Raw genomic sequence first — 21,974 nt, 5'->3', positions numbered from 1 at the left:
AAGGCGGTGCTCTTGTTCTGTTATTTGACCTATTGACCTAGTTTTCGAAGGTACGTGACCCTGTTTTGAATTTTACCTAGATATCATCAAGGTGAACATTCTCACTAATTTTCACGAAGATCTCATGAAAAATATGGCCTCTAGAGAGGTCACAAGGTTTTTCTATTTTTACACCTACTGGCCTAGTTTTTGACCGCACGTGACCCAGTTTCGAAACTGATCTAGATATCATCAAGGTGAACATTCAGATCAATTTTCGTGAAGATCCATTGAAAAGTATGGCCTCTAGAGAGGTCAAAAGATTTTTCTAATTTTAGACCTACTGACCTAGTTTTTGACCGAAGTTGACCCAATTTCAAACTTGACCTAGATATCATCAAGATGAACATTCAGACCAACTTTCATACAGATCCCATGAAAAGTATGGCCTCTAGAGAGATCACAAGGTTTTTTTATTATTTGACCTACTGACCTAGTTTTTTAAGGCACGTGACCCAGTTTCGAACTTGACCTAGATATCATCAAGGTGAACATTCTGACCAATTTTCATGAAAATCCATTCAAGGGTATGGCCTTTAGAGAGGTCACAAGGTTTTTCTATTTCAAGACCTACTGACCTAGTTTTTGATCGCAGTTGACCCAGTTTCAAACTTGACCTATATATCATCAAGATGAACATTCAGACCAACTTTCATACAGATCCCATGAAAAATATGGCCTCTAGAGAGGTCACGTTTTTTCATTATTTGACCTACTGACCTAGTTTTTGACCGAAGTTGACCCAGTTTCAAACTTGACCTAGATATCATCAAGATGAACATTCAGACCAACTTTCATACAGATCCCATGAAAAATATGGCCTCTAGAGAGGTCACAAGGTTTTTCAATTATTTGACCTACTGACCTAGTTTTTGATGGCACGTGACCCACTTTCGAACTTGACCTAGATATCATCAAGATGAACATTCTGACCAATTTTCATGAAGATCTCATGAAATATATGGCCTCTAGAGAGGTCGCAAGGTTTTTCTATTTTAAGACCTACTGACCTAGTTTTTGACCGCACGTGACCCAGTTTACAACTTCACCTAGATATCATCAAGATGAACATTCAGACCAACTTTCATACAGATCCCATGAAAAATATGGCCTTTAGAGAGGTCACATGGTTTTTCTATTATTTGACCTACTAACCTAGTTTTTGATGGCACGTGACCCAGTTTCGAACTTGACCTAGATATCATCAAGGTGAACGTTCTGACCAATTTTCATGAAGATCTTGTGTAATAAATGGCCTCTAGAGAGGTCACAAGGTTTTTCTATTTTTAAACCTACTGACCTAGTTTTTGATGGCATGTGACCCAGTTTCGAACTTGACCTAGATATCATCAAGATGAACGTTCTGACCAATTTTCATGACGATCTTGTGAAATAAATGGCCTCTAGAGAGGTCACAAGGTTTTTCTATTTTTAGACCTACTGACCTAGCTTTTGAGGGCATGTGACCCAGTTTCGAACTTGACCTTGGTATCATCAAGATGAACATTCTGACCAACTTTCATAAAGATCCCACAAAAAATTTGACCTCTAGAGTGGTCACAAGCAAAAGTTTACGGACGCACGGATGCACTGACAGATGACGGACACCGCGCAATCACAAAAGCTCACCTTGTCACTTTGTGACAGGTGAGCTAAAAACACCTCTCCTTTCAAGGGGGGCATAAACATCCATTACTTGTTAAAATACCAGAACATTTAGAGATCTTGTAGATGTACTATCTGCTCCTTTAACTTGCCCAAGGAGACTTGTACGAAAAAATAAAACAACAGAAAAACAAACTAGCAAGTTATATTTTATTCATAAAAATATCAGTATAAAGTGTATAATGATATGTAACTGTATATACAAATTCTTAAGTACAAAATTACACTAATGGCTAAAAATACTTTCTGAATTTCATTATTCAAATAATAAATCTAAAGATTTTTGTCTACATTGTCTTTAAAATGTATTTAAAAACAAGAGCACCGCCTTGCGGGTGCTGACGCTCATCTGATTTTTTTTGTATAATAGAAATATTGTCCTACCCATGATTTTCTAAGTCTAAAAAGGGCCATCACTCTTGCAAAAAGCAGGATAGAGTTATGTTACTTGATGTACAGTGTCCACTTATGATGGTGAAAAACTGTTGCAAGTTTTAAAGCAATAGCTTTGATAGTTTATGAGAAAAGATGACTTAAACATAATATTCAACCAAGAAAATGATTTTTCTAAGTCCAAAAGGGGCAATAATTATTGCAAAAAGCAGGATGGAGTTATGTTGCTTGCTGTACAGGGTCAGCTTATGATGGTGAACAAGAGTTGCAAGTTTTAAAGCAATAGCTTTGATAGTTTAAGAGAAAAAGTTGACCTAAACATAAAACTTAACCAAGAAATCTGATATTTTCTAAGTCCAAAAGGGGCCATAAATCTTGCAAAAAGCAGGATGGAGTTATGTTTCTTGCTGTACAGGGTCAGCTTATGATGGTGAACAAGTGTTGCAAGTTTTAAAGGAATAGCTTTGATCGTTTAGGATAAAAGCTGACCTAAACATAAAACTTAACCAAGAAAACTGATTTTCTAAGTCCAAAAGGGGCAATAATTCTTGCAAAAAGCAAGATGGAGTTATGTTTCTTGATGTACAGGGTCTGTTTATGATGGTGAACAAGTATTCCAAGTTTCAAAGCAAAAGCTTTGATAGTTTAGGAGAAAAGTTGACCTAAACATAAAACTTAACCAAGAAATCTGATATTTTCTAAGTACAAAAGGGGCCATAAATCTTGCAAAAAGCAAGATGGAGTTATGTTTCTTGCTATACAGGGTCAGCTTATGATGGTGAACAAGTATTCCAAGTTTCAAAGCAATAGCTTTGATAGTTTAGGAGAAAAGCTGACCTAAACATAAAACTTAACCAGGCAATGCCGACGCAGACGCCGACGCCGACAACCGCTCAAGTGATGACAATAACTCATCATTTTTTTTCAAAAAATCAGATGAGCTAAAAATCATACCAACCAATCAAACTTTAACAAAATGGAAATCTGTATAGTATATATTATTATTTAGGCACGAAAGTTAAACTGTTCTCAGTGCTTCTATGGCCCCTTGATATAGATTTTAATGTACACACAAAATAATAGAAAAGAAACCTTTTTGCTTGAAAGTAATTATTTTAAAATAATTAATTGAAAAAAGGGTATTTACAACCTCCTCTTTAAACTCAACTTTATATGAGTATGCGATATTCAGCACTGTGTAATATTATGTAATATGTACAAACAGGATAAAAATGGAAACCTTTTTCTAAAAGGTACATAGAATAGAATGTACAAAATATGATACTGTATATTTCATTATTTCTGGGATATCACTGCAGCTTTTTTTAGCTGTCAAAAGTGATTTAGAAATAAAACCGATAAAAAGGTGACTTTTCCTTATAAAGAAATGGTAAATTTGTCTGAAAGGGTGGAAAGAACTAAAATTAAACTATTCTAACAATAAATTTGTTTTCTGCCAACATATAAATACAATATTTAAAATTCTGCTATACAGTCTACCGACTCTTTTGTAAATCAATTTCTCCCCTAGGTTGCATCTTCTCCAAACATTAACGCTTTAGCTTAATATTTCTGTCTCTACTTTTCACAAAAAAGTAAATAATTTTTGAAGAAAATAAAATTTTAATAGCAGACACTGAATCCTTCAGACAAGTCGATGGTGAAATTACTATATTTCTCCCTTGGGGGGCATAAAAAATTAACTCTTTTTTTTTTTTGAAACTCCACTATCAAAACGTAAGTGATACCAACAGAAATAATGGCATATACAGTGAATTTCTGACTATATACAAAATCTGTGAAGACTTCTGAATGTAAGAATGTAATCTTTGTAAATGGATGACTTGGAATGCAATATACATGATGAAAATACAATGTATTATGTACATTAATGTAATATATTAAAAAAACTAAAAAAAAAACAATGCGAAAATATAAATGTTTTATGTCTGTATCTCCCGTAACTTGAGTCTCAGATCTGACGATTGTGTCATTGTGCACAGCAGTATGTGGCAAAATTGACATATTTTTTTCTATCTTTAATCACCTAACTCCTGGTACATATTTTGTCATACTGTTTCAACTTTCTCACAGCACTTAAGTTAATTTAACTCTGGATTTCTTAATACTGTATGTTGTTATTTCTGATGAAGACATAAAATCCGAAACTTGTAAAGAAAGCGTTGTCTTGGTAATTTCTAATCTATAGCCTGAATATTAGCCAGTAATTCTCCATACAAAAACTGACAGCTTCCTTTCATAGAGCTATAGCGAATGACAAAAAAGCCGCATCTGCAGCGACCAGTGCTTATTCTCCAAATATATGGTATACCAGTCTAGATAACACCGGTAATAAATGGATTTTCTCTTGCAATAGTAACTAATAATGTTACTAGCACACATGCTTCCAGATATTTTGATCGACAATGCTGCCTAAGAAAATTGTTGAAAATGTCACGTCTAACAGTTAACAGACATCTGTACTGAAAAACAAACTGGTAAAACCATCTGTATACATATGGATATCATGAACCTTGAAACTATATATACATATATGGTAACGGTCACTTCTGTATTATTCCTGGGATATTAAAATTATTCACAGTCTTACATATAGAAAGTTAAATTAGTAAAATATGGTTGACACTTTGTATAAAAATATCCTATGATACATTGTATGGATCTATCACAATATTTCATTTACAGATATGTACATCAATGATTTATCAAACAGGTATAAAAATGTGCTAAAAAGTTTTTGTTTCCACTATGAATGCGACCATGTTGAATATATTGCTGTAACCACGGCAACCATGAGCATAGTTAAGGTAGGTAGCTGGATCCCTGCTCCATTCAACACCCACAGTGTGATAGGCTTGCTGTATGGATTTGCCCCAGGATCAAATCTCTGTGGACAATCATCAACTGAAATATTAAAAATAAAAATTTCTGTATCTGACTTAAATTTCCTATTTCTTGCGGCATTTCAACCTCTTGTTCCACTTTGCTTCTGAAGCATTCACCTCTGTAACCATACATGTAAGCCAGCTTCAGTTCAAGAATCTTGAACAAGATTTACAACCTAAAGACGCTGTTACATAATATGAGCCGCACCATGTGAAAACCAACATAGTGCATTTGCGACCAGCATGGATCCAGACCAGCCTGTGCATCCTCGCAGTCTGGTCAGGATCCATGCTGTTTGCTAATGGTTTCTCTAATTGCAATAGGCTTTGAAAGCGAACAGCATGCATCCTGACCAGACTAAGTGGATGCGCAGGCTGGTCTGGATCCGTGCTGGTCGCAAATGCACTATGTTGGTTCTCTCATGGTGCGGCTCATATACTCTTCTAGTAAATAAGATTACTGCTTTAGTATTATTAACATAACAATGTCAAGAAAAATCTCAAGTCTATGTAAATTCTAAATATATTTTTCTTAACTCTTTTCTGTGTCATCATCTGGTCTATTTTTGGCTAGTTACTTCATGTAAACATTTTTTACTGACAGACAATCCTGTTTCTTGTCAGTAAATAGGCACTGACAAAAACAACGTATCATTTTGCTCAAATTCCATTGAAATTATAACCGATGAACCTAGACATACTACTTTGCAGACCTTAACAGAAATAAAAGTGGGGTCAGAAACAAGAACTCTGTGAAAAAGACTAATGCATATATCACAATTCTTGAACAAAACAATTGTTTTCATTATTCTAATTATATCAGTATATTAAATTAAAAGGTTTTAAATAAGTTAACTCGCACCATTTTGTAATACTTCCAAGTTCTAACAAGAGCTGTCACTATTGGTGACAAATGCCCCCAAAGCATGCCCGAAGCATGCTTCAGTCGTCTGCGCAAAAAAACACACATCATTTCATGACCTTGACCCAAGAGACCCAGGTCATAAGCATGACACACCTCAATATGGTTAACATGTGTCAAATTATTTTCAAATTCCTTGATAAATGGCAGAGTTATTGACCAGACAAGAAACACCTTTGACTTCTAAGTGTGACCTTGACCTTGGAGCTAGGGGTCTGGGTCTTGCACATGACATGTCATCTCAATATAGGGAACATTTATGCCAAGTAATTTTAAGATCCCTTCATCGATGGCATAGTTATGGACCAGACAAGAAACAGACCATGTTAACCTTTGACTTCTAAGTGTGACCTTGATCTTGGAGCTAGGGATCTGGGTCTTGCGCATGACACATCGTTTCAATATGGTAAACATTTATGCAAAGTTATTTCAAAATCCCTTCATGGATGGCAGAGTTATGGACTGGACACGAAACAGACCATGTTAACCTTTGACCTCTAAGTGTGACCTTGACCTTGGAGCTAGGGGTCTGGGTCTTGCGCATGACACGTCGTCTCATTATGGTGAACATCTATGTGAAGTTATTTCAAAATCCCTTTATGGATGGCAGAGTTACAGCCCGGACAAGAAATTACACGGACGCACAGACACACACATGGACGGATGGACAGTGCGATTTTAATACGCCCACCTTTGGGGGGCATAAAAACACATCAGCTTATACAAATTACGTTTTATCATTTCATACTGTAATAATGTAGGGATACTTACACAATCTCTCACTTTCTGTCAGATCAAGGGCAAGACCTGTGCCTGGTATCATGGAGGACTTGGCGTTCTGTTCCCGCGGACAACGAGCATTCTGAGCACGAGACATGTACACACCTGTCCAGCTCTTTCTCTCATATACCTGAAATATACATAATCAATACCCATAGGGACTACTTTCTGTGGATTCTGAGATAGAGTCAAACCATGACATATAATCCTGGTAAGTAAATTTCCCCTTCATTCCAACTTATAAATTTTGAAATCCACAAATTAATATCTTCAGAAATAGACTATTATGCCAATACCACGAAACTTTATGCCCATAAAATTAAATAATTTACAGAATATATCATTTACAGCCCATTTTTTGTAAGTTTCTTTAAACAAACAAGAGCTGTCTCCATAGGAAAAATGACCTTTAATGTCTAAGTGTGACCTTGACCTTTGAGCTACGGACCTGGGTCTTGCGTGCGACACGTCATCCTACTGTGGTACACATTCATACCAAGTTATTTGAAAATTCATCCATCGATGACAAAGATATGGACCGGACACGCCCATCAATGCACTATCCTTTATTGTCTAAGTGTGACCTTGACCTTTGAGCTACGGACCTGGGTCTTGCGCGCGACACGTCGTCTTACTGTGGTACACATTCATGCCAAGTTATTTGAAAATCCATCCATCGATGACAAAGATATGGTCCGGACACGCCCATCAATGAACTAATCTTTAACGTCTAAGTGTGACCTTGACCTTTGAGCTACGGACCTGGGTCTTGCGCGTGACACGTCGTCTTACTGTGGTACACATTCAAGCCAAGTTATTTGAAAATCCATCCATCGATGACAAAGATATGGACCGGACACGCCCATCAATGCACTATCCTTTAATGTCTAAGTGTGACCTTGACCTTTGAGCTACGGACCTGGGTCTTGCGCGCGACACGCCGTCTTACTGTGGTACACATTCATGCCAAGTTATTTGAAAATCCATCCATCGATGACAAAGATATGGACCGGACACGAAAACTGCGGACAGACTGACAGACCGACAGACTGACGGACTGACGGACCGACGGACCGACAGACGGTTCAAAAACTATATGCCTCCCTTCGGGGGCATAAAAACAATCTTGTTCTTGTGAAGTGACAGTTACCTTTCCTTTCTGAAACACAAATCATAAAAAAATATTCTATAACAAGAGCTGTCTCCGTAGGATGACACATGCCCCCGATGGCACTTTGAATGAATAGTTATGGCCGATGTTAGAGTTTAGGACCTTTGACCTATGGAGCTGGGTCTTGCGCACGACACAGCGTCTTACTGTGTCACACATTCATGCATAGTTATTTTAAAATCCATGCATGAATGACAAAGATATGGACCGGACATGCTCATCAATGCACTATCACGTAAAATGATCTTTAACGTCTAAGTGTGACCTTGACCTTTGAGCTACGGACCTGGGTCTTACGCACTGCACGTCGTCTTACTGTGGTACACATTCATGCCAAGATATTTGAAAATCCATCCATCGATGACAAAGATATGGACCGGACACGCCCATCAATGCACTATCCTTTAACATCTAAGTGTGACCTTGACCTTTGAGCTACGGACCTGGGTCTTGCGCACTGCACGTCGTCTTACTGTGGTACACATTCATGCCAAGTTATTTGAAAATCCATCCATCGATGACAAAGATATGGACCGGACACGCCCATCAATGCACTATCCTTTTACGTCTAAGTTTGACCTTGACCTTTGAGCTACGTACCTGGGTCTTGCGCACTGCACGTCGTCTTACTGTGGTACACATTCATGCCAAGTTATTTGAAAATCCATCCATCGATGACAAAGATATGGACCGGACACGAAAATTGCGGACAGACAGACAGACCGACAGTCTGACAGACCGACAGACGGTTCAAAAACTATATGCCTCCCTTTGGGGGCATAAAAAGGAAAATGGTCATGAGATGGTATTGTAAAACAACATATTGAATTACAATGTAGGAATCAGAAGAGTCAGTGTTTTTTAAGTGGGAGTGTATATGTATGTGAGGACTGGGGTTGGGGTGTTCGCTGGGGGAGCAAGATGACAGATAACCAGCTAACAGGGCAAGAGATATTTCTACTCATCTGTGCCAATAACTCGGAGGAAGAATAAGGGAGATAACCTTCATGAACGTCCAGAGCTACTGCAGCACAGAATGTGTGATAATGCTGGATGGGGTGGTAACTCTACACTGCAAAACAAGAAAGATAACTCCACACTTACCCAGCATCTAAATGCCGAGATGGCATCTTCCTCGTCCCAGGTAACAAGGTAAGATTTCATGTCCTCCATCCAGAAACCTACACATGTCAAAATGTTGTCAGGCTCATCTGGAAAAAAGAAGGAAAGGGATTTATTTAGATTTCATTGTGTTGTCCCTGGTGATAACTAGATTTGAATCTTCATAATTTTTACATCAGGTGGTAGTATGGAAATAAAAAATCATTAATATATTCTTAACATCGCTATTAAGGCTGGTAAGTTAACTCTGAAAGTGCTAAATAAAGCCTATGCAACAACTACCCAATCTGCACTTGTTAAGTTCCAGTAGTACTTAAGTTTTAGCTTATACTACTTTATTTTAGCTGGTGATGAAAGCTTCAAGCTTCATTCTCAAGTCAGCTTCCTCAAAAAACCAGAACTGGTGTCATGTGAGAAGGTGTGGTTCTGCCCTATGCAGCTCAAACCCAAGAACCCACCCCCCAGGTTGAGTGGCCGACACCTTAACCACTAGACTTTCGCTCCCCTCCTAAGTGCCTATACTCACCATATTCTCCAATAGGTCTACCCCTGTAGTCCACAGACTCACAGTACTCTGCATCTACCTCAATCCTTGTCATAGTGTTACTGCAAGACTTGAACTCGGTTACCCAGTTCCTACAGGCCACCTGTACACGAGGCTTCTCTGTCACACCACGGATACGGGTCTGGAATTTCTCTAGATCTGATCTAACTGTTTGACTGAATGTGTAACGTCCGGCAATGGGACAGGCGACTGGTGAGGGAGGGTTTACTGAAAAAATATAGTATTGGTAAGGAAAATATAATACCATGTTTATACGTTCCACTTTAACATAATAAACCACCATAGTCGATGAGAATAGAAAATAATTATGTAGCTGCCATGGACATTTTCAAAACATTTCAAAAAGAAATTTATTTCTCATGTAATATGGTTTCAATAATTCATAATAATCACAATTTTAGCTCAAAATGCACATTATTATAATGTCTACTGTTGATCCAAATAATTGTTACCAAGTTGTTTTTGTAAATTGTTGCTTTATTCAGAAAGATCCTGATAGCAGCTAGATCTCGAAGTGCAATTATATGAACTTTTTGAATTTTTAAAATACCTTTAACATGCCAAAATAGTTTTCCCATTGTAAAAATCAGGCAAAATATCACAATTTTGAAAAATAAACTTTTTATGGTAACGTCAAAATAAATAAAGTATTTCGAAAATTAAAATTCTAATGTAACAACTCTTCAAAATCTTTTAAATGATGTATCATATCAGTGTCTTATGGTATTGTCTTATATTAAAGGAAAAGTCATGGATAACCCTTGGTACAGAGCAGGTCGATCAAACTGAAGCTGATTCTAAAATGCCCCTTTTCAATCAGTTATTTTGTTCAAAAATACAGAAACATTATTCAGCTATCACAACAAAGAAGCCAATTTTCAAGTTAACATTTGAGCCGTGCCATGGGAAAACCAACATAGTGGGTTTGCGACCAGCATGGATCCAGACCAGCCTGCGCATCTGCGCAGTTTGGTCAGGCTCCAGGCTGTTCGCCTTTAAAGCCCATTGGAATTGGAGAAACTGTTAGCGAACAGCATGGATCCTGACCAGACTGCGCAGATGCGCAGGCTGGTCTGGATACATGCTGGTCGCATACCCACTATGTTGGTTTTCCCATGGCATTGCTCATTTGTATCCCATAAGCAACAGACAACTTCTGAACTAAAAACCTCTAGGACAAGTAGGTGGAATAACTCCACCAAAGAGACATTAACAATGTTGCTATTACCCACAATACTGAGAAAGCATGACAGGATAGACCTGACCAAATATATTCTATGGTAACTCTTCTGTTTCAATAAAACCAGTGCAAGACACTTACAAATCATAGTTTCATAGTTCCACTCATACTCGTCCCTGTTAAATGTAAATGCTGTCCAGCTGCAGGCCTCACGGAAAATCTCCCGAAGTTTTCTCTTTGGATCTATCACTTCCTCATTTGTTGATGAACTGGTTTGTTTGTATTGGTACGGTTTGCCTTAAATCAAATAAATAAAACATCAAATATTTGTTACATGCTTATGTCTAACACATGCCAACAACTAGATTTTGCAAAATATTTTCCATTTGTCCAAGCTTTGATATGTCTACACCACCTTTTGCTAGATTTTTTGACCTTAACTGCAATCAAAGATATTGCATACAATTTATGACAATGCTATCTTAAAACATCTTGAAATTAGTTTTGCCTTGTGAATTTGAGTAGCTGTATACTAAGTTAGTATATCAAACTCACAAGGCAAATTTATTTATTTTGTTTAGTTTAACATTGCAATGACACAATTATAGGTCATAAGGTGACTTTCCAGCTTTGATGGTGGAGGAAGACATCAGGTTTATTATATAATCACAAGCGGGCACCTCAGAAGAACCACCGACCTTCCGTAAGCCAGCTGAATGGCAATAATGTTACAACTTACCCACTCTAAACTTGGTAATGTTAGTGTGCCATGCAATCATATTAAAACTTACCCGTTCTAAACTTGGTAATGTCAGTGTGCCATGCAATGATATTAAAACTTACCCATTCTAAACATGACAATGTCAGTGTGACATGCAATCATATTAAAACTTACCCATTCTAAACATGACAATGTCAGTGTGCCATGCAATGATGTCAGAACTTACTCACTCTAAACATGACAAAGTAAGTGTGCTATGCAATGATGTCAGAACTTACCCACTCTAAACATGACAATGCCAGTGTGCCATGCAATGATGTCAGAACTTACCCATTCTAAACATGACAATGCTATTGTGCCATGCAATGATGTCAGAACTTACCCACTCTAAACATTACAATGCTAGTGTGCCATGCAATGATGTCAGAACTTACCCACTCTAAACCTGACAATGCTAGTGTGCCATGCAATGATGTCAGAACTTACCCACTATGAAAGTGACAATGCTAGTGTGCCATGCAATGATGTTAGAACTTACCCACTCTAAACGTGACAATGCTAGTGTGCCAAGCAATGATGTCAGAACTTACCCACTCTAAACGTGACAATGCTAGTGTGCCAAGCAATGATGTCAGAACTTACCCACTCTAAATGTGACAATGCTAGTGTGCCATGCAATGATGTCAGAACTTACCCACTCTAAACGTGACAATGCTAGTGTGCCATGCAATGATGTCAGAACTTACCCACTCTGAACGTGACAATGCTAGTGTGCCATGCAATGATGTCAGAACTTACCCACTCTGAACGTGACAATGCTAGTGTGCCATGCAATGATGTTAGAACTTACCCACTCTAAACTTGACAATACTGTGATGGCGTGCTACAATGTCAAAGCAGGTGAAGTCTACCTCACTGAAATAGAAATGGCAATAATTGATTTTAGGAAACTCTGAACTGGTGTCCCACTGTTTCAAAAATATACTGAGAATGTGCAATGACTTGCCTCCCCTTACAGAAATGTTGATATATTGGAAAATCAGCCTAGTATTACATACCAGTTATAACTAAAACAATAGTGCATAACTGCAATTGCTTAATAAATTGTTATATGCAAAACATCTTTAAAGTGCTCATCATGAATAGGGTACTATATAAATCTGGTATAATCTGACACTATGGACAGTTTAACTTGAAACTACATACAGATAAACATTTAAAAAATACCAAAATTTGGGAAGAAATAGCACCATTCGAGTGGAGGCCTTATATAAAAGAACAGTATTTGCTAAATCAAGTGCACTTAACTCTCATCCTGACATATCTGGACAATGATATAACCTGACCAAGGAATTCAGATTCAGCAAAAATATGACTTATGACTGACTCCCAAAACAGTAGGGATATTCTTCAAGTGGTATGTAGTAAATGTGTATGGCTTTCTGAGTTGAATCCTGACTGTTAGACGGACAATATCAGAACAAACTTTTCAAAACAGGTATGTAAAAGTCTTAAGAATATGCACAACTACGTCTGCTAATAATCAATCCTGTAAAATGTTATTCAAACCCCATTCACCTGACTAACTAGACTCCTATACCACCAGTAACATGGCTCCTACATATCTTACAGAATAGGGATCCTTTTCATGCTTAAAGACCTTTGACAATAACATCAATATGTCTGCCAAGAAAATGCCAAAGAACTGCAAAACTGGCATTGTTACTGAGCCTACTTGCAAACTGATTGAAATCAACCAATTTCAGAGGAGTAGTTCAGTCAAACTTTTTGTTACAGATGTCAGATGAACATGATAAAATTAATAATTTGACGATAAAGAGAGATAAAAAATAAGTACCGTAACTTTTTTTACAAAGACATTATTGCCTTTATGAAATTAACACTTGACTTTTTGGATTTTTGGATAATTTGAATTCTATAAAATTAAGCTACATAATTACATACTAATAAGGCATACTCAGGCCAAATAAATACTACCCCATACCATGTTTCATTTTTATCTAAAATGCTATAACATATACTAACCATTTTCCAACAACAACTTTTGTCATGAGATGTCTGGTTCCCTGTGACTGCTGACAGGAATAGTATGTCTCCTGGTACTCAAATTCATTCTTTGGTGTGAAGAAATATATATGTGTATCATTGACCCTAATATTAGACTGGTACTGTACACCCTGTGTAAGCCAGGTACCAGTCAAGTTACGCGGCAAACTACACTGTGGTGTCAAATATGTTGTAGCCGGTGGGACTGTAAACATAAAAAAAATATATATATATTTAGAAAAATACCTATATAGTTTAATAAAATTAAGTTAAACACTGCAACATTGAAGATATGAGCCTTAAATCAACATTTTGAAAACAACAACAACACCACATTACACAAATAAAACTTGATTATACTGTAACCTAGCCAACATTCAGTCACAGACCTTAAAATTAAAAGATCTTGCTCTAAAATTATCTTAAAACGAATCTATTCAAACTTAAAGAAAAAAAACCTTTTCCTTTTCTCCCTTTTTCGAGTTATTCACACGAGGACAATTAACCTAGTTTTGAGAAAAGACAGTGACCAACAGAGAGCGCAAGTAAATTGAGAACATAAACTTACTTCTGGTAAGCACCAGTCTGACTGGACCGTCGTAAATACTGTTCAAGTTTTTACAATCTGCAAATCTTGACATCACCCAACGTACTTTGTTGAAAGCTTCTTTCTGGTTCCTGTTAGTCATCTGGAGAATTAAAACAAACACGGCATAATTATTTATTATATAACTTTGATTTTTCTGTAAATAATACTGTCATTATTCAGGATTTAGGAATGAAGTACATTTATTCAATTAAAATTTTCCATATTCCACACTGTGACCCCATATTGCTTGAGCTTCATGTGTAATCATGGTATTTTCAGTTTTGTCAATAAATTCTTCAATATTTTTTTCTGTACACTCTTGTTGTTCTTTATTAGTGAAGGTAGTTTTATAAAAGGAAACTTCCGTGACCATGCCGTTCTGATGGGTTGTAATGCTCTGGCTGATTGCTTATTGCACTTGGCATGTCTGACTAGTGGGAATACAACCTAACTGGACTAGCTGAAAGCACTGTAAAACCTTCATTTACATAGATTTTGTTGTAAAATATTTTATGACATTGAGAAATAGCAAAAGAAATGAAGTTATGTTTATATTGTTTATGATTAGAGACGTGTCCAAAAGACAATGGTGCCCCTGCTCCCGTCACTGTATTCACATCAATGACAAGTCATAGGCCATAACTCTGGTCTGTGTGAAAACCCAAATTAAAACACCAGACGCATAACTTCACATGCTGACTAACAATCCTGTGAGGTTTAATGACTCAAGGTCTCATACTTTTTGAGATATGCATAACAAAAATTCTTATGGACAGACAAATGGATGGGCAAGAGTTAATCTGAGTCAATATCAATTCTATCAATCATTTCAAAAGGGTCTTCCACATTTTACATCTGTCCAAACTTTTATTAAATTCTGACATGACTTTATTCTTACCCCCCAAAAACTGTGCAGGAGTCATTTTAAACACTTACCAAACACTTAAATTTTTCTCTTTGATCGTTTTCTACAGTGTCTGCTATGACAGCGTATGTATAACCTATTTGGTTTCCTGGCGTTCCTCTCATTACAAACCAGGTACCAAAGCACTGGTAACGGATCACTGAAAGTAAATGCCATCATAATGTTATAATTTCATATATAACAAATTTGCATTTCTATGTATATGAAAATGCTTAAAAAGACAAAAAATGCCATCTTTTTTTGTACCAGTACACAAGAATGGCTACCAGCCACCCACTTAGGAAGGAACCACGAAGTATTGCTTAACTTAACCACACTTTAAAAACACTGTACTTTCAGAAAAAAAAGATAAAAACAAATTTTCCTCTTGTAATTCATGTTACACCGAACCCTGTGTCAGCTTGGGGACCTAGCTTAATCAAACTTGGTAGGGAGCCACTAGCCAATGTTATATGTGAAATATTTTGTGTCTAAGCTTTACACTTTCGAGAAGAGGATATGAGCCGTGCCATGAGAAAACCAACATAGTGGCTTTGCGACCAGCATGGATCCAGACCAGCCTGCGCATCCGCGCAGTCTGGTCAGGATCCATGCTGTTCGCTAACGGTTTCTCTAATTGCAATAGGCTTTGAAAGCAAACAACATGGATCCTGACCAGACTGCGCGGATGCGCAGGCTGGTCTGGATCCATGCTGGTCGCATACGCACTATGTTGGTTTTCTCATGGCGCGGCTCATATCTATTTTCCTAATGTTACTGTGAAAACCCTCACTGACCTGTGGTGGCCCAAAACATGGTCTAAGAAACTTGGCTTGAACAAACTTGTCTTGAGGCCACTAGCCAATGTTACATGATGTTAAAACATCTTCATGGACTTATGTCTAAAAATCTGAAAGCTTTCCTTTTGAATCTCTATGTAAAATATCATCCCCTGTGTTGCCCCAAGTAGTCCACAACTATCATTGAAAAGAAGGCATGCTATTGCTTCAATGCCAGTGTTGATGTTAATCATTTTCCTTAATAAAAGTTATAACAAGAGCTGTCAGTGGACAGCGCGCTCGACTATTCTCAGTGCTTAATAGTATAATATAAGCAATGAGTAAAACTTTAACATTACTATAAGCATATTCTAAGTCGAAAAGGGGCCATAATTCAGTCAAAATGCTTGCCAAGTAGCTCCTCCTTTTAAGAAGATCTTTGCTCATGATGGTGTTAACACTAATAGTGCAAGATTGGAAAGCATAATTTCATGACTTATAGTAAATATATGGGCAATGGTAAAACTTTAACTATATATTCTAAGTCGAAAAGGGGCCATAATTCAGTCAAAATGCTTGATAGAGTTGCCTCCTCCTTTTAACAGACTGGGGTCATGATGGTAAACAAGGATGCAAAATATGAAAGCAATATCTCAATGGACTTTGAAAATATTTGGGGTGGTACGCAAACTTTAACATTTATTCTAAGTCGAAAAGGGGCCATAATTCAGTCAAAATGCTTGATAGAGTTGCCTCCTCCTTTTTACAGACTGGGGTCATGATGGTAAACAAGTATGCAAAATATGAAAGCAATACCTCAATGGACTTTGAAAATATTTGGGGTGGTACGCAAACTTTAACATTTATTCTAAGTCGAAAAGGGGCCATAATTCAGTCAAAATGCTTGATAGAGTTGCCTCCTCTTTTTAACAGACTGGGGTCATGATTGTAAACAAGTATGCAAAATATGAAAGCAATATCTCAATGGACTTTGAAAATATTTGGGGTGGTACGCAAACTTTAACATTTGTGTGATGCTCACGCCGATGCGAGTAGGATAGCTCCCCTATTCTTCGAATAGTCGAGCTAAAAACTTTAACTGCTGAAGTTCCATAAATCAGAACTGAAATTTTTGCCTTTGTCATGGAAGTAGACTTACTTTTATTCTGTGAGGTCGCCACATCTCGACATCTTGCATATCTCAATCTGAACACCTGGTTATCAATGTACGCTGAGCCAGGGTCCTGACAGGCTTGAATCTGGCTCTCTTGGTTGTCACAAATACCACCACCTCCGTAGTTTATTTCATATGTAAACTGGAACACTCCCTCAAACGTAGATATACAGTTAATATTTACTGTATCTGTGCTCTCTGAAAATGAAATTGCAACATGTAATTTTGGCCTAAAGGTTTTTATAATTTATATGGTACTGTAGTTCATATTGAATCCAAAATACTTGAATAAGTACTGTAGTTCACACTAAAACCAATTTGAAAAGTTCCTGTAGTTTCTGTTAACCCTGAGCACGGTAGGTGCTGTAGCTTTCTTAAAAACAATGTTTAACAGAACTTCTGAAGTAAACATTAAATCAAATTTTGAACAAGTACTGTCGTTTACATTAAATCTGAATGACTCTGGATTGGTTTACACTAAATGCAAACGATTTTGTGTTGGTATTGTAGCTTACACTAAATCTAGACAATTTTCTGGTTTTATTTTATATAACCCTTACCATGATAAACACGACTGATTCTGCCTTTGTGACCAGTGCAGATCATGATCAGCCTGCACATCCGTGCAGTCTGATCATGATATGCACTGTTCACCATTCAGCCAGTATCCTTTTGGTAAGCACCCCTTTTAACAGTTAATGGTACTGTCCAAATCTGAAGATGGACTAGTTCATTATAGAAATTTAGCAGGGTAAGGACTAAGATAGAAAAGTCACTTACTGAACATAGTAGTCATACTGTCAACTACAGGAAGTCCAACTGTTACACCTTCACATGATGTATTTACACGTATGGAAGATGTAACAAATGATCCTGTCGAGTCCTTCAAACAATCACCTGAATAATACAACATTTTAAAATTTTACTTTGCATTCTGAATAAAGACAGTTGAAACACAATATCTTGAACTCACATATCTCTAAATTCAGACTATCTAAAAGACATTTTCAAGTCCTGTCCTGAAAACACGTGCACAAAATATCATGTAAAGTTGAATTTCTGTTATATTAAAGTAAAACAGCTTGATCCCTTGGAATCTGAAATATAGAGTTTCAACTGAAGTTACAATTTACTGATCATATCCTTTCTCAGAAATTGAAGCACTTTATGCAAAATGTGGATCGATCTTAAAATTTGTACTACTGGACATTGAAGATAAAGTTTAATAAAAACTTTTATTAAGGACATGGTTATTCATGACAACAAAATACTATAATTTTTGCACTATTAGGTTGCCTCTTCCACTGATTTAAGTGATTTTACAGTTTTAATGAAAAACCTACAAAACCCACGCCTTTGTAATTTTTGTTGCTCATTGGAAAAGTGTTTGTGTGTCATGTATTTTCCCCACTTTCAAAAGACAGCTTTTGTACTTGATATTGTTATTTCAAAAGTTAATACCGTTGTTATTTGATACAAAAGGCTGCTTTTATAAATAAAAACTTTTGACATTGTTTTGAGATGGCAGTTCATTTCTGCTGTTTTAATACAACCATAAATATTTCAAACACTAGAAGGATATTTTAATTTACCATAACTTTCCAGCAAATTAACAGAGTAAGTAGAATAGCACTATTCTTCAAATAGTTGAGCTAAAAACATAATACAGGTACTTGTGCATGCATGCAGAGCAGAAGTAGTACAAGGAAGTGTATCTTCTTACCTTTCCTGAACTGCAAAACATTTTGTGTTCTCCATAACACGTCTATGCAGTACAAACAGTCATTATTTCTGAAATATAAAAGTAAATATTTCTTACACAGCCAGGGTCCATATTCATCAATGTCTGATATTTAGACTTACTATTAATGAAGGGTCATAACTTCCTTTTTAGAATATTTTTGTACTAATGTAATTTTGCTGAGCTATCGTATAGTGCAGAATGAAAGCATTCAGACAAAGTTTCATTACAATCTGTGTTAATACAACAAAGACAGTACAAAAAGAAAATTCAACAAGTCTAAGCCTTAATTTCAGACTTAAAGGTGGATAATCAGATTTTGGCCATGTAACGGATTTGTTCGAAACTTTAGCATCTGATCATTTACACTCATTTATGTTCACTTAACACTTAATACAAATTAGATTTTCTCTGGAGGTATTATTAAAATTTCATTTTCCTATCCTGGTTGCCCAACCAAGACAGAGTTATTTTATCATAAGTATAAATTTGATAAACATACTTTGCCTAAGGAAATGTATAAATATTAAACATATTGTAATATATTTGTAAAATATTTGCATTAAAAATTATGTATTTAGATGGAATTCATTAGAAACACAAGTTTGAAAAATTATTATTACCTCCCTTTGCCTATCTTGGTTGCGCAACCAAGATAGATTGGAAATAAATGAATTCAGAAGCTACACACAGCTTTAAAACTTGCATTTTGGTTCAGATTGTTCAATAGTTGATATGTCTATCAAATGCAAATGTAAAACTAGACATTGTATCGAAATAAAAAGAAATACCCAGCTTTTTATATACTTTCATATTAAAGGGGAGTAATTACAAAATTTTATAAAAATAATAAAACATACATTTCAAATAGGAATCTAACTCTATGTAATCAGTCTTTTTGTTCCTTAAATAATTCTCTACCAGAATATACAAAAAGTAAAAAATGTCATTAAATGTTGATTAAATGTGATTGACCACCTTTAAAATGTTAATGAACATTTGTGACTTATACAATGCAAATAACATCAAGCAAAGATTAAAACTAATTTTTTTAATCTTTCAATGCAAGAAAGTCATAATTATGAATTTATGACACTATCCCATATGTATTTTGAACTACAGTATTAAGCAGCATAATTTTTTTTATAACGACTTGAATTATTACTTGAATTATTATTAGGTACAAGTTACTACTAATTAAGGCATTAAAAAGTTTTTTGTTTTTTTTAAATCTCTGGGAAGGCCCTGAGGATTTTTTGTATGATTTTTTTAAAACTGTAGCTATACTGAACAGCCTGCCATCAAACAAATACTTACACACTCCGAACAAGAAATGTATGATTTGCACCCTCAGTTCCTGCAACAGGTTTTGGATGATCAAATTTTTCTTTACATTCCAAGTCACCCCATTTTCTGTCATCAATAATAGTCCTTACACTCTGTCCATCTTCCATAGAAAAGTAATCTCCCTTGATATACTTTGGAAATGTACAGTCCTGAGATTCTGAAAGACATAAATGTATTGATAGTACATACTGAACAAGCCGATGTTGGATAGCTTAAGAGAATGAGCTGCCACTTAAACTTGGGTCTAGGTATAAAACCAGGGCCATTTTTTTGTGCTGTTTAATGCCCTAAGTTCAAATATTTTCATTATTTACCTGACAAGTAATTAATCTAACCAGTTTTCCTGGATCAATAGCAATAATGCGTTACACAAAACTTCCGCTTAAGCCAGTGCTAGGGTGCGTGAGAGGTGTTGCACATTTCATTACCTCTCGTAAACAGACTCAAGTAAACCCAGACTGCTATTATTCTTTTTTGGTTGCATTCTATGCTTTCAACGGATCTTTTTACAGATTTTATTCATTTCATTTTACTAGTTACGGCAGATTTTCTTTTCAGACTTTAAAATATTACATGTTTGTGTTGCATGTATTTAATGATTATGTTCTTTAAGTAATAGCACTAACATACGTCATGTATTTTTTTGGTTCTGACAAAATGATGAAATGGATGGAACTCTAGGATTTTATACATTTCAGGTAGAATTGTAACAAATTGCAGTGTTGAAGACTAACTTGAAGTGACCAAATTTGAAAGTTTCAATTACTGGATTACCTTAATTATGGACTTATTATATTAGACTTAGATATCGCCATAATTTAATTTAAATATATAATGAAAATAAAGATGAGAAAATACATGTGCTGATCACTTGTTTGATCGCAAATTACGATGAAAAAAGATTTAGGTTGGAAAATGGTCGGATTGCGACGTCCAGCGATGCAACGTTTGGATCCAACGTCTAAACGGTTTGCAAATCCAACATTAATCAATGTCAAATGTATACTGGAATAACTACCATGACCTATACACTAACCAGGCATAAGACCGGACATCAATGTATCTATCAGGTATTCACTGGCATAGAAAGTTAAAAATTCGTAGGTATACATGATACACCTGTAATCCAGGTAAGCGCTATCAAATGCTGATTATTTTAAAGTCAATACCATATTTCTTCTATAGAAATTCTACAATGTAATGCGGTAGCTAATTAAACAGCTTATAAATACTTTATGTAAAAGATCTATTTTGATTGGAATTTATAAACCGGAAATTGTAATTTTAATTGGAATAAAGAAGACTTTGCGCAGTTTCTGGGAAGAGAAAGTAAGCAGACCAAGAAGAGGAACAATGTCAGTTATGGTATTTAAGTTGTACCTGCGCGATCCGTCCACAGAATGAACGTGAAAACTTGTAAAAGTAAAACTAAATGCGCCGTCCAGGTGGGCGCCATCTTTGATGTTTTCGAAGTAGATTACCTGTCCCAGTGCGCATGCGCACAGGTGCGAATTAGTCATGTATAATAGTGTAATATCGTGATGTTTGCTTTTGGGGGCATTATACCGCCGTTTAATAATAATGAAACAATAATGTAATTAATAGAAATGAATTAAATATGCGGGACAATTTTCCATAGAGTTCAGTTCCATTTAAACGTAAACATCAAAGTATACAGGGTTGATGATTTTTTTTCTGGCTATACATATTATTAAGGTAGTTCTGCACGTTAGGATCGAAATTTTTTCTACAATGAAGAATTTGATTAAACTCTGATTTTTCAAAACTTCCGAATATACTAAGAAAATTCAGCAAATAAAAATACAGGGTCGTGTGCATGATTTTTTGCTAGACTGATTTGTAAAATTTCGACCTCACACAATTTTTGGTTGCGGGTTTATCCCGCTAC

General features: G+C 36.0%; 1 protein-coding gene across 1 annotated transcript; it reads right to left on the bottom strand.

The window, feature by feature from the left end:
* Positions 1–1,840: 1,840 nt before the first annotated feature.
* Positions 1,841–21,599, bottom strand: LOC123524099 (uncharacterized). The gene is made up of 14 exons (XM_045302019.2): positions 21,446–21,599; positions 20,036–20,222; positions 18,701–18,768; positions 17,758–17,874; positions 16,963–17,175; positions 15,057–15,184; positions 14,100–14,220; positions 13,511–13,736; positions 12,315–12,379; positions 10,885–11,040; positions 9,525–9,770; positions 8,981–9,087; positions 6,697–6,835; positions 1,841–5,022 (listed from the first exon to the last, which is right to left on the bottom strand). Exons 1-14 carry the CDS (start codon positions 21,519–21,521, stop codon positions 4,865–4,867), a joined length of 2,007 nt encoding a protein of 668 aa, XP_045157954.2. The 5' UTR covers positions 21,522–21,599; the 3' UTR covers positions 1,841–4,864.
* Positions 21,600–21,974: the final 375 nt, after the last annotated feature.

This window comes from Mercenaria mercenaria, chromosome 3 (genome assembly GCF_021730395.1).
Source record: "Mercenaria mercenaria strain notata chromosome 3, MADL_Memer_1, whole genome shotgun sequence".
Lineage (NCBI taxonomy): Eukaryota > Metazoa > Mollusca > Bivalvia > Venerida > Veneridae > Mercenaria > Mercenaria mercenaria.
The sequence above is the reverse complement of the archived record's forward strand: the minus strand, read 5'-3'. Positions and strand labels throughout refer to the sequence as shown.

Bases quoted from the DNA above. Each gene is read 5' to 3' on its own strand.
- LOC123524099 (XM_045302019.2), bottom strand. From the start codon at position 21,521: ATGGCGCCCACCTGGACGGCGCATTTAGTTTTACTTTTACAAGTTTTC. The intron at 12,380-13,510 runs GTTAGTATATGT...TTTCTATTTCAG, and splicing joins AAAGTTGTTGTTGGAAAATG to TGAGGTAGACTTCACCTGCT. The intron at 11,041-12,314 runs GTAAGTTCTAAC...ATTTGATTTAAG, and splicing joins TATTGTCAAGTTTAGAGTGG to GCAAACCGTACCAATACAAA.